General features: G+C 31.8%; 2 protein-coding genes across 4 annotated transcripts; one reads left to right on the forward strand and one right to left on the reverse strand.

Moving 5' to 3' along the window:
* Positions 1-506: 506 nt before the first annotated feature.
* On the forward strand, positions 507-5,333 carry Ada2b (Transcriptional adapter 2B). 3 transcript variants are annotated; one of them, XM_065516044.1, is made up of 5 exons: positions 507-551; positions 650-747; positions 983-1,855; positions 3,729-3,808; positions 3,883-5,333. In XM_065516044.1, exons 1-5 carry the CDS (start codon positions 545-547, stop codon positions 4,562-4,564), a joined length of 1,740 nt encoding a protein of 579 aa, XP_065372116.1. In that variant the 5' UTR covers positions 507-544; the 3' UTR covers positions 4,565-5,333. The 3 variants fall into 3 exon arrangements, with proteins under 3 accessions (XP_065372116.1, XP_065372118.1, XP_065372115.1); XM_065516046.1 differs by lacking the exon at positions 507-551 and having other exon boundaries at positions 572-747; positions 3,659-3,808; positions 3,883-4,140; XM_065516043.1 differs by lacking the exon at positions 507-551 and having other exon boundaries at positions 576-747.
* A 2,855-nt stretch (positions 5,334-8,188) lies between these two features.
* PolI (DNA polymerase iota) lies at positions 8,189-12,899 on the reverse strand. Its single transcript, XM_065516047.1, has 3 exons — positions 12,806-12,899; positions 10,254-11,253; positions 8,189-10,189 (listed from the first exon to the last, which is right to left on the reverse strand). The coding sequence occupies exons 2-3, from the start codon at positions 11,232-11,234 to the stop codon at positions 8,720-8,722; spliced, it is 2,451 nt and encodes an 816-aa protein (XP_065372119.1). The 5' UTR covers positions 11,235-11,253; positions 12,806-12,899; the 3' UTR covers positions 8,189-8,719.
* Positions 12,900-13,717: the final 818 nt, after the last annotated feature.

Genomic DNA, 13,717 nt, shown 5'->3' on the forward strand with positions numbered 1-13,717 from the left:
AACGGCTGAACCGATTATATTGAAATTTGGAACTTAGATAGATCCTTACTGGGAAGCTTCAATAAGCTATATATTTTTTATTTTACTACGACAGGTGTACCGAAGCGCACCGAAAACTGAAATTATATATATATAGACAGATATTTTTAAAATGTAGTTTTACAGATGTAGTTGTATCGGGTGCGAATCACATATTTATGTAAACATTTTCGGATATTGCAAGCTTTGGTGTATGTATACATATATGAAAAATCTCCATCGTTTGGCTAGTTTTTGGTTTTTTTCTAAATTTCTACTGATTTGAAAAGAATGCAATCTGTTTCGATGATCTTGATTTATGGCGTGATTTAAAAAACATGTTGAAAACTACGTACTTATTTTGATCAAAACAATTTCTTCTCACCAAATTTTATATCATTGGAAACATAAATGTAAACAAGGCGTTGAATTAGCGATTTAAAAAACGCTCCAACTCAAACAACAACACCAAAATACAGAAAACAGCTGTATTAGCATCACTGTTCATCAACACGAAAAAGCCAATATGGCGGGTGCGTAAGAATCATTTTTTTCTAGAATTCATCTAAATTAACACATAGTTTTAAGAAAATTAGTGAATATTATTTAATTAAAATGACTACAATTGCAGATTTATTTACAAAATATAATTGTACAAACTGCCAGGATGATATACAGGGCATTCGTGTTCATTGTGCAGAATGTGAAAATTTCGATTTGTGTCTACAAGTAAGTAAAAAATGGTTGTGGTTATTTTATTTTTTTTTGTCACTGGAAAGGGAAAAAGGGGCTTTATTTTTGTATGTACATATTTATGAGTCAAAAAGAGATGAGAATAAAATTGTGAAATTCAAAATGAATTTCTTAAAAGAGAAATGAACTTTTTGTCATTATTTTGACATTTATTACCAAGAGAATTTGTTTATATTTTTTTTTCTTTGTTTTTATTACATTTTCTTTAAAGTGTTTCGCTGCTGGTGCTGAAATAGGTTCTCATCAAAATAATCATGCTTATCAATTTATGGACACTGGTACCGCTATTTTGTCGGTATTTCGAGGTAAAGGTGCTTGGACAGCTAGAGAAGAAATACGGTTATTAGATGCTATTGAACAATATGGCTATGGAAATTGGGAAGATGTTAGCAAACATATTGAAACAAAATCAGCTGAAGACGCCAAAGAAGAATATGTTAACAAATTTGTTAACGGCACCATAGGCCGCCATACCTGGACCCCAGCTCAAGCACAAAGACCCACGTTGATTGATCATACCTCCGAGGATAACGGACCTTTAGGCGCAACAGCAATGCAACGCCTACCACCGTTGGATATAACCGCAGAAGAGGCTGCCCAGCTGGGTTATATGCCGAATCGTGATAGTTTCGAACGTGAATATGACTTTACGGCTGAACAATTGATATCGACAATGTCACTTAACACTGATGATACTGAGGCGGACTACTTACTTAAATTGGCTCATGTTGATCTCTACACTAGGCGTCTAAGGGAAAGAGTGCGTCGTAAACGTTTAGTGCGCGACTATCAATTAGTTGCGAATTTCTTTCGCAATCGAAACTATGCTCAGTATCCTGGCCTTTCCCGTGAACAAAAAGATTTCCGTGACCGCTTTCGTGTGTTTGCCCAGTTCTATACTGCCAACGAGTATGAGCGTTTGTTGAACTCTTTAGAACGGGAAAAGGAACTACGTATACGTTTGTCGGAGCTGTGCCGTTACCGTTACAACGGCTTGACAAAAATTGATGAGTGTCGTCACTTTGAGCAGCATGCTGCTATGGCGGCTAATCGTTCAACTGGTCCTTATGGACATGGAAAGACTGTAAGTGTTTATTTTACTATGTATGCGAATTGCTAATATGAAATATGAGGGTATCTCTACACTTTTATTGAATTACATGGTATTCAACCATACAAATTTAAATATTTTTTATTGCCGATTAAGTTTCCTAATTTCCCGGACTTTTTCCATTCCCCTGAAATATTAAAAAAAAATTGTTCATTCCAGAGAATTTCCCGTAAATTTTTAGTACTAAATTGTACCAAAAATTAGTAAAATTTGTTCATATAACCTGTCAAAATTCCATAATTCATATTTGTATTAAAAGATTTAAAAAGTCCGACTAAGTTAAATCTGGGACAAAAATAGTACTTTGTTTCGAAAGAGAACTATTTATAAAGGAATCCATTTGAAAAAGATTATATTTTACTATATTCTATAATATTATGTAAAAGATATAAAAACCTTAATTTAAAAAGAGTACATGGAATTGGTTATAGAAAGTAGTCCTGTTAGGTTAATTTAATATTTAATAGAGATATACGTAAATATTTGTAGATACACCTTAGTTTTAATTATAAATTTATATAACTGTTAATACACAAAGGCTTTTGAATATCGTGTGGTAATTAAAAATTAGTAAATTTCTTGTAAATTCAAATTAAAGTGGTGTGCTATAAAATATAGCCACATGACTAACGATTTCAAATATAAAAAATTTACAAAAATGTATTTAAGCAAACTATGTTCTATTTAATTAATTTTAATATAAATCAATCATATACGAATAATAATAATAATATTATCTATAACACTACATATATAATAATATTTAAATGTGAAAGTAATTGAAATTTTTTTGAATTTCGTGTGAATTAAAATAGAGTCAAAGAGTTTTGAGGTCCAAAAACATAACAATTAAATAAATAAAATGGTGTGATTAAATGAAATTGAATTAAATGTGCTTTGTTTGGAATACCGACAGCAATGGTCGTCATCATTAAATTAATTATTTTCTCCAATATCCCCTTCAAATCCAATCGGCATTTATGTTTTACAAGTATGTGCTAATGGCTAAGATATAAGAAAAAATCCAACACTAATTTGGATTGCTAAGTCATCGATATAGACAATGTGGATATCTAATGATTCACATTTCAAAGACCTTTCCAAAGACATATATAACGCCATAGAAATTCGGACCTACAAAATCAGGAAACATTTTTTTTTTTCACTAATAATTTTTTTCACACCAAAAATAGTTTTAATCATTTTGTTAATGAATACTTTAGTGAACCGTATATACAATTTGAAACAGCCGAATATAGCCCTCATACTTCTTTTTAAATTGGCTATGAGTTATCAATTCGACTCCTTTTGAATAAACCTCGTATTTTCACACATTTCAACATAAATACTAGGCTCTATTTTAGTTCACACTCAAAAATTACAACTTCTGTTATTATTATTATTATTATTCGTATATAAATAGTTTATATTGAAACTAATTGATGTGGTATGGAACATATTTGTTTAAAAAAATTATATTTGAAAACTTTGGTTATGGTTCTTGGTACGTTCGTTAATGCAGTAAATTTGTACGTCACTGTGGCATCAGTGCAAACTTTTGCAACTGTAAACTAAATTGGTTGCAAAAGTTTGTGGCATCACTGCCAACAATTTGCATTAAAAAATGTTTGGCACAAAAGCAATGATGCAGCAGTGATGCAATATTACTGCATTTATTTTATTGCACAACACTCAATATAGAATTCACTTTTTTGTTGTACAAATTTCGAAAAAAAAAAATACTAATTTTTTATTTACCTTTTTTGCGATATTCAGCTTTCATGTATTATCAGCACACCAAATGGCGAACATTTGAATGGATGTATAAGACAATGTTTTACTACAGGACAATATGCATCACAGCACTGGAAATCATCGGCAGCCAGAGTATTCCTTGCACTCCCCTCAGCACAGCCAACGAAAACTGTAAGTCTTTGTTAAAACGAGATATATCCAAAAATGTTAAGAATTTTCAATTAATTACTTATTTATTATTTTAGCGAAATGCCAAACGGAAGCGAAAATTCAAATTCCATCGCACCAAAAAACATGCACCACACAGGCGACCAGATCTCCTACGTCGGATCATCGCTCAACAGAAATTACTTGGATAGCTATCGGGGATCACCGGCACATACGACGATGACGACGACTATGGCAACGGCGATCAATTCAACCATAACACCGACTGCCGGTCTATTAACAACCAACCTAACAACGTTGATGAAAACACAAACGAATACCAATCAGAATCAGCAACCCCACCTCCAGCAATTGCTTACCGGGTCAGCGAAGAACGCACCACAGTTGCAGATAAACGATGTCGTACTAACAAATCAAAACGTGGAAAGGCTGCCACAAATGCAAGAAAACAACAATCCCACACAAAACAATTCAAACGGCCAAAGAGGACAACTGTCAATAGCATCACCAGCTATGCCGATGAGTAGTATTTTGCGTTCGCAACTGGACGAATTAAAACATTTAACTCAACCATTAGGCATACATCTTTTATCGAGCAATGAACAACAACTATGTAAAGTATTTAACTTGCCACCCACAACTTATCTGTCGCTTAAAACGCTATTGTTAAGTGGTGCACCAGTAGCTTCCAACAATCTGTCGCCAGTTGAGAGTTCATTACGTAAGTATTTCATTAAAGTCGGTTGGCTGAGCCATTAGATTTTTCTTTAATAATGGAACAGATTACACAAAAACAAAAAGACAGTAACTAAATTTATATTTTAAACTAATTATATAACTTTTTCTATTACACATAACTAAGATTTTTATTTACATTTATAATTTTTATATGTATTCTTAATTTACTTATTATTTATTTTAAACAAATCGACCACCAATTTATCATTTCGTTTCTCACATTGTGTGTCTGCTATTTACCCATTTTTTATTATACAATTCATACCATTTTTCATAACATTATTATTTTACTTTCTTTCCAAATTCATTGAGTTTATTAAAGTATTTGGATAAACATTTTATTTTTATTAGAAAATTAAATACTAAAAATTCTGCCAAACAAATTCTGAAAAGAATTTCACACTGGCTGCAATTGTAAATACATTAACCACATCTTTTTAAATTAAATGGGTCGATTATGGATGTCAACCGAACTTCAGTTGCTTTGTGAGAGGGCAACCGCAAATTTGTGATCGCTGTATTGTGGAAACTGACAACGCAACTTTAGTTCGGTTGCCATCCATAATCGACCCAGAAGTTTTATTAATAATTATTTTTATGCATTGTATTATTACTTGTATCAAGTTATATATTAACTTTATGATTATTTCAGTCACTATAAAGAATTAGCTTTGGTTATTAAAATAAGATTTCTACACTATTAAAACTAGAAAATATATATACTAGTTTATCTAATTAAAAAAAAGTACTAGGAATTTATGTAAATAAAATAAATGGATAACAAATTAAACTTTTGTTTTAAATTGTAGTTATATTATAAACTTACAATAAAATAAGGTAAGACAATAATAGTTTTTTATACGATTGTGATATCTACAATAAATCAAAAAAGTGCCGTAACCATATTAAGGCCCAATTGGCCCAATATTTATATTTTGAATTCTAATATTTCCGTCTGTATGTTAAAATCAAATCGGTTCCAACATGATTGTTATAAACAAACATTTTTTTCACAAATTTTAATTCTACTCTGAAATACTAGTAGTACCCACAGGAATATATGATTTTTTCTAACTTATTCCGTATCCGCTAACATCACTATCTAGAACAAAGGCCTAGAAAACTGAGCAATTCATTTTTCTGCTGAATGCCGTCTGCTGTTACGCGATGCCCTAAATACTTAATTTTTTCTGAAATAATGCACATTTCTTTGCACTAAGTTTGAGTCCAGCCTCTGATATTCGTTTAAGGAATTCTTCAAGGTTTTCCAGGTGTTCATCGAAAGTCTTCACCATGACATTTATGTCATCGAGGTACACCAAGCATGTCTTCCAATGAAGTCCTTTAAACACTCGTTCCATTTATGCAGAGTCCAAATGGCATCACATAAAACTGCCAACACCCGCGCTAAAGGCGATTTTCTCTTCGTCTTTGTCCGAAATCTCTACTTGCCAATAACCACATTGCAAGTCCAATGTGGAGAACCATTTTGTTCCAGCTAGTGTATCCAGGGTGTCGCCAATTCTAGGTAGCGGGTAGCATTCCTTCTTGGTTACGTCGTTCTGTTTTCTATAATCAACGCAAAATCTGGTCCTGCCGTCATTCTTCTTTACTAAAACCACGGGCGAGCTACAAGGACTAGAAGATGTTTCGATTATACCGTTGCAACTCCTTCACTTCACTGGGCGCCTGCTTTATTGGCCTTGCTTCTGCAGTATCTATTTGATATTTTACAATTGCCGTTCTACCTTGGCTTCGACTCTTTAAAGAGAAGACGGTAACAAGTTTTCTTCAAAATCTGCTTGCCGTTATTTTTATCGGGCGCCGTTAATCCGTCTACCCATTTCCTCACATATTCTGCTAGTAATTCTTCTTTTTGGTGGACTTATTGGTTCGGGTTTTCCTCGCATTACTGCTCTTAGCTTCTTTGTTTGTTAATATTACACTCTTTCACATTATGCAATTTAGTTGCGCAAGTCTCTTGTGTTACATGTCAGAAGTAAGTTGGGTTAAGGAGAAGAAAAGTGTATATATTGTTGGGCAAAAGACTTGCGGAACTAAATTGCCTAATGTGAAATGGGTCTTAGTTAAGTGTATGTTAGTGTAAATCAGTAGTAATAATTACTTGAGATATTGAAACAAAATTTTCAAATCTGAATTACAATGACACTAGAAATATATTTTATAAAAAAACTAATTTTTTCAAAGCACACTTTAAGATATGTGGCTTACATTTCTTTGAATCGTTGTTTTCTGAAACAAAAAAATGTTGTGTTGGGGCACCTCAAAACATCAAAACTGGTAAGTAATCTTTCGTTCGTTCAACTTACTCATTAAAAGTCAACTTTATATCGATATGCCGTTGAAAACAAATAAAAATTTCATACATTATCGCTCCACCCTAGTGTCCATACATGCATTGTTATTTATTTAAATATGTACATTAGGCATATAACTAATTTTGGCGAAATTTTTGGCATATGTTGTATAAGTAATGAAAATCATTTTTTTAGGTCATTTGGAATCAAAAACATCACGCACCAACACCAATTTCTAAAATAAACCAAACTTTTTTTTCTCTGAAAAATTATATAAATAATTTCATAATTTTTTTTTGCAAGTGTGAGGATAGTTCCCTTATTTAAAAATTATATTTTGAAGTATGTCCGCAGTTATTATTAAAATAAAATATAAATATAAAACAATTTTTGCAAATATGCGATATTGTCAAACTTTCTTTATAATTGTTGTTGTCAAAAAATATTTATTTTAAATTAAAAATAATAAAAAAAATTAAAATTTTGTAATCCAGTAAAATACATTAAATTATGTACATAAGAAAGTTTCCTCAAGAAACCATAGGTCTAATATCAAATCCTATCTTGTGCATTTCGTCTTTTATCCAATAAAAAAAACTATTAAAAAAAAATATGTACTGAAATATTATTGGATAGAAGACGAAATGCGCAAGATAGGATTTGATTTTAGACCTATGGTTTCTTGGTGAACATTTCTTAGAATTTTCCGTAGAACGCGTTTCTGCTATACGATTTTTCGTGAAAAAAATCGATGCATCCTAATGTACATATTACATAAAATCAGGTGAGTAACTGAAAAATCCTTCGAAAAACCAATGTATTTATAACCAAAATAAATTGCCTTTGTTGCCGAGGCGCTTCCAACTGATCAAACAAACACGCTTGATTCAGTTTTTCTTCAAATCAAATCTATTACAAAAAGGCTTAAGTAAATTTCTTTCAATTAATTTTGTAAATGATTAAAAGCAAAATAAAACTGAATGAAGAACAAATATGTACATATTTTCATTCAATTTATATTATATTTGAATTAAGCAAAATTTAATCATTCAAATGTTGAATGGATGTTACTATGAATTAATTCAAGAATGAATGAATCCTATTCAAATGAATATAAAAAATATGTTATGTTGGTAATTGTTTTATGCAATGATTTGCAGAAGTTTTAAATCCTTAATTAAGATTTTAGTGAATTATGCTCAAATTCGTATAGTTCTTTCCTTTATACCCTAGTAATATATGTTATGGTCACTCATCTAAGAACCCTTTTTTATAATTTTTCATTTATGCATTTATTTCTGTTACATTAATCAAACAATCATTTAAATTTTCTTCAATATTTGTATGTTATATAATTTGAAACTTTATTGGTATAAACATTTTTAAAACACTACATTAATAAAAATAAAATTATTAATCAACGTTAAGATATTTTTCACATTTCATGACAGTGATCGATTTTCGATATTATTCAAATCTCAGTTAAAACGTTTATAATAGCTTTCTTCCAGTACTAGTCAGATTAAAAGCTTTTAGTCAGAAATAGTCAGAGTTAGTCAGAATAACCACAAATTATATTGAAATTTTGAGTAAGGGGACGCTTTCGTGTAAAACCGACAAATCTGAGTAGTAAGTACTGGAAGAAAACTAAAGTTATATGTAATAAAAAAAAACAATTCCAGTGAAAAAAACAGTATGTATGTATTAAATCTACTTAAAAAGAATGAATAAAAACACAATAACAAAATCTCATTTTTAAAATTAACTTTCGCATTGATAAAAAAAAATTCAATTAAATAAAGTACGAAAACGACAGCCAGCCCTTATTGAGAATAAATAAACTTGTTTGCGTATTAAATCACTTATTACGCAAAAAATACCTATAAAGGGTATTTTTTTGAGCACCATTAGTATTGACACCACTACCACCAGCTTTCGCAGTCGTATTTGCAGTAGTTTGTGTTTGAGATATTGACTGCGATCCACTGCTTTGTGATGAATTTAGAGGAGACATATTTCCATTGGCTACAGCTGCTGCTGCTGCCGCCAAAGAGGAACGCCATGATGCTATCAGTTCGTTTTGTACATCTACCGGCAACTCATTAAAAACCTGAGGATCAACCCCAGCAGGGCAGGGAATGTTTGAAAGATTACCAGTGATGGTTGTTGATAATTTCTCTACATTTATGGTATCATTTTCGAGTATTTCCAACTGTGGCGGTGATAAAGCAACTGGCAGTGTTTGTGTGTCAACGCAATCGTCCATAGGAGATGGCATTGGTGAAATGGTGGCTGATGAAGATGCTAGTGAATGTCTACGGGCAAAAATTAATGCGTTTGCACGAAAATCCTCCAAACGGTCAATGCGACTTAAAAGAGTTGAAGGTGGAGGTTGGACAGGACAAAAACGTTGCAAATTATTACAACCAGTGGCAGTGGTAGTAATTGAGTGCGATGTTGATGGTGTAGTAGTTTCACTGGTGGCTGCGCTTGTCGTTAATGATGATAAGGATGATGTTGTCGTCGATGTCGCCGTAACCGAGCATGGACTCATCGGAAAATCACGATCACTATCCCTCGAATTTAATCGTAAATCGCACACACGTAATTTACTCGGCGAAGCAACCTCAGCAGCTGTATCGCCCGTAGAATTGTAAATGGCAGAACTACCAAAACAACGCCGTTTATTCATTATCAAACGACTAATACGGCTCTTTTTCGGTGAAGGCTCCACTTCAGTTTCCGAAAAGTCGGAAAAGTCCGAATTTGTAGCTCCCGATTCTGAACCGTTATCGATCAACATAGGGATGGGGGAAGCAGCCGTAGTTCTTCTACGATAAAATTGATCACTTGGTTGGAAAGTTGTAGGCGACGAACGAAATGCCTCATCATTACTGAGCATTGGGGAAGTAGAGTGTGTTGACGATGACGATCCCTCCGGATTGGCCTCAACAACATCTGTATTTGTTAGAGATGTTATCGATTGCACTTCTAAATCTGTTTTCTTGATAAGAAAATTTGCTATGGACGATGATCCAACTTTACGTTGTTGGAACTTTGAAAATGCTAAACCTATTAAGGTTATATTGAAAGGTTTATTCATATCTACGACACGTTCAAATAAACGCATAATGATTTTCAACAGTTTTTCTTGAGCACCTTCCGCTAACATGACTTTTGGGCCCCCGGTGTCCGTACAAGAAGTTGACTTAAAGAGAGACGGGAGTATATTAGCTTGTTTAGTTTCGCGATGGCTACTCTTCTTCTGAGCATCGAATTTACGCAAAATAACTTTTAAACAAATTGGAATACGCCCATCTTCAGCGACCTTGAGGTAAAAATTAAATTTAATAAACTTATACAAAGTTGATTTTTTTATTTTGTAAACTTACCTGTTCCATTAATCTCATCAATAACATACGAAAGCGTTCTTCGACATCCGTTCTAACTGATATAGGTTTACAAGAATCTTCTAAACCAATACTTTTTGGTTTACCAGTTGGACGTACTCCACTTGTGTCGCGACCAAAGGCCAGATCTTTTAGTTTGATTGCAGTTTCATAACCAAATTTTTTACGCAAAAAATCCAATTCACAACTTTGTAGTTCTTCGACATTTGCCACCCCACTTTCGAGCAGAAGAGATTCGGTTTTTTGTCCAATGCCGGTTACCCGATTTAATTGGCCCAATTCACGCATAAATTGTTCGGCATGCGATGAGACAAGTACAGTTTGTTGATTCGGTTTGTATTGAGAGCCAACTAATTTGGCCAAAAGTTTGTTATACGATACTCCGGCACAGCAAGTAACTCCCAATTTATCCACAAGATCATGTCGTATTTCTTGAGCGATTTGTGTGCCCAACGCTAAACGCTGGGCGCAACCACAGCTGCAGGCATTTAATGTGGTTCCATCTGAGGGATATATGTGACCTATGACTGGTGGTAAATCTATATCGTCGGAATCTTGGTCCCGTTGTTGTTGTTTTTGTTGTTCTCGCTTTTCCACCAGTGAAGAGACGTCCATGAAATTCTCATCGAAACCTAATTTTTCCACAAAAGGAGTATAATTAAGTAACAATTCAAATATTTTCTGTGACATCTGCCGGTATGGTGTTAAATCTTCCCCATTTACCAGTACTAAGTCTGGACATAAACGTTTCGCTTCAGCGACCAACATTAGCTTTTTTATGCCGTGTGCTCGTGCATTATAGTTGCACGTGACAACAATATTTTTCTGTTGTACTCCCAACGGTTTTGTACGCAAGGATGGATCACGCAGTTCTTCAACTTGAGCATAAAAATAATCCATATCCAAGTGTATAATAGTACGTTGGTGTGGCTCACTCTTACTGAGCATGCTAGAAAAGTCCATGATGGTCGTCAAATGGCGACTAAAATATAATATGTATTTCAACGTATCAATATGAATCAATTTATTTCAATATTATTTAGTTTGTCATATAATGATACATATCTTAATCTTAGAGTTACAGTAAAAATATAATTGAAAGATTAAATAGTATAGTTTATAGGCCTTTCCATCACAAATTAGACATACAAGTTTCAAAAACGCTACAAAAATGTTTGTTCTTAATTATTTTTGATTCCCTATCTCAGTTATTTTCTTGTTGATTATTAATGATATAAATTGCATTAACAGTATTGAAAAGGGATGAATTAGTAAAAGTTTAGATTTTTATTTTTTATTGTCCTGTATAAATACATATTTAACATAATAGTTTAACTTCTTGTAATTGTTAATTAATTTTAAGCTTAAATTATTATACATAATTACATTTTTATTTATAATTTGTACCTTTTTATATTTTTATTAGTTATATTGTTTATTTAGTTATATTGTTTAACTATAATTAACCTTTCAGACTCGGTTATATGAAATAAAAAAAAATAGCATTGATATAGGTAGTAATGCACAGAATAATATAATTACTTAGCCCAATTTTATGATTTTTCAAGTCGAGATTCGAGAATTTTTCAAGTCGGTCTAAAATTGAATAATGTATTCAGAACATTTCATCAAACTCTAAAAATGAGAACATTTAATTAAATAACATAACTTTTTTGTAGACAGTGTATATTTTATATACACGAGATTATTGCTAATAAATAATTTATTAACGAGCTGTAAACAAATGTACGTCATTAAATTAGTTCATTTTATAATAAAACAAAATCTAACGTACAAAGTGCATATTCATACATTGTCTACTCTATGTTAAAAATGTGACTAATAATATCAACATTTGTCTAACATAGACTTTCTAATCGCAGTCAAGGGAGGCATACACAGCCATTAAAGCACTAGTTGCCGGCAATTAGAATGAGAAGTGGGCGGCACCGAGAGGTTACTATTTTAAAGCAAGGGAATCGCCAGCAAAAGTATTTAATTAATTTCAATGTTATTTTTCGTGCGTACGTGACTATAAGCTATTCCAAAAGAAATATATGCAAATTGCCTTATAATAGACAAACGAAAGTAATCAAAAGGCATCATCATTAATAACTATATTTTTGCAAATAAAAAAAATTGCGCCATTTTTGCAAAAACACTGTAAATAATAACATTTTAGCAATATCCTTTTTTTAATTAATAGGGGTTTATGGAATTAAACACTATATTATTAATCACAATAATACAAGACAAATTAGTAAATGAAAAAAGAATACTGCAGATGACGTATTTAATAGGTTTGTTTCCACTTTTGTTTTTATATCAAATTTATTGCGACTTATTAGTTGTCTCTAGCATTTCATTTTTTGTTTTACTCATTCTACTTTAATTGGCGTATCCGAAAAACAAAGACGACCTTATTTGTGTAAATAACAATGCAGAGAGGTCATTATTCTAATAAATATATAGCACACTTTGTAATATATTGTTTTACTAAATATTATTATTTGTCTTATTATTATAATGCTTACTTTTTTATTTTTATTAAAATTAATTGTTTTCCTAAAATTTTTGGGAAGATTTCACAACAAAAAGAAAAAATTAATAACTTTCTACAGAGTTGCATTTTTGTACAGTTGCATCATTTGCCTTACGCACAGGGTTGTAATAAAAAGAAACAAACAAGCTTAATGATGTTGCCAGATGTAAGTTTTTAGTTAAATATTTTTTAAACTAACTTCGGCAAACCAGACATAGAGCGGAAACTCTCCTGTCAAAGACCTAACTCAGTTGTCTGAAATCTAAGTCGTGAGAATGTATTAGTAGAAAAAACTATGTGAAAACAAAAACAACACTCGTATATGTGATTATTTTGAGTATTTTTTTGTTTGGGGAGCCATTTTTTTATTATTAATTTATTAATATTTTAAGTTTGTAGTGTTATTTATTACTACGTTTATACGCACGGCTTATTCGCAAATAAAAATATTGCATTTAGAAAAATTTGCCGCATAAACAGTGAATTAATTTTTTATTTGCGAAAAGCTAACTCACGAAAACAATTCCTGATTAACGACACTATTTGGAAATAAGATATTAAGCATTGCCATATGTTTTAACGCTTTTAGTTTATTAAGATGTTTTTTAAATATTTCATTGCGTTTTTGAATTAATTGGATTGCAAGACGGACAAGATTCTATAATTTTTACATTTAAAAAAATAAATAATGTATCATATTTTATTTAACCCTAAGTCTCCACGTAGCAATTTTTATTGCTAAGCTCAAGCAATAACGTCGGCAGAGCAACAGCAAAGTAATTGCTGATTGTTTTAGGTGGAGAAAACGTTCGTCACAAATACAAAATTTTCAAAGCGAGAAGTTCTATGAAAAACTGTGGTTTATTTTACGTTAAATGATTTTTTCACTAATTTCTTTGTTTTT

The sequence above is a fragment of the Calliphora vicina genome, chromosome 1 (genome assembly GCF_958450345.1).
Source record: "Calliphora vicina chromosome 1, idCalVici1.1, whole genome shotgun sequence".
Lineage (NCBI taxonomy): Eukaryota > Metazoa > Arthropoda > Insecta > Diptera > Calliphoridae > Calliphora > Calliphora vicina.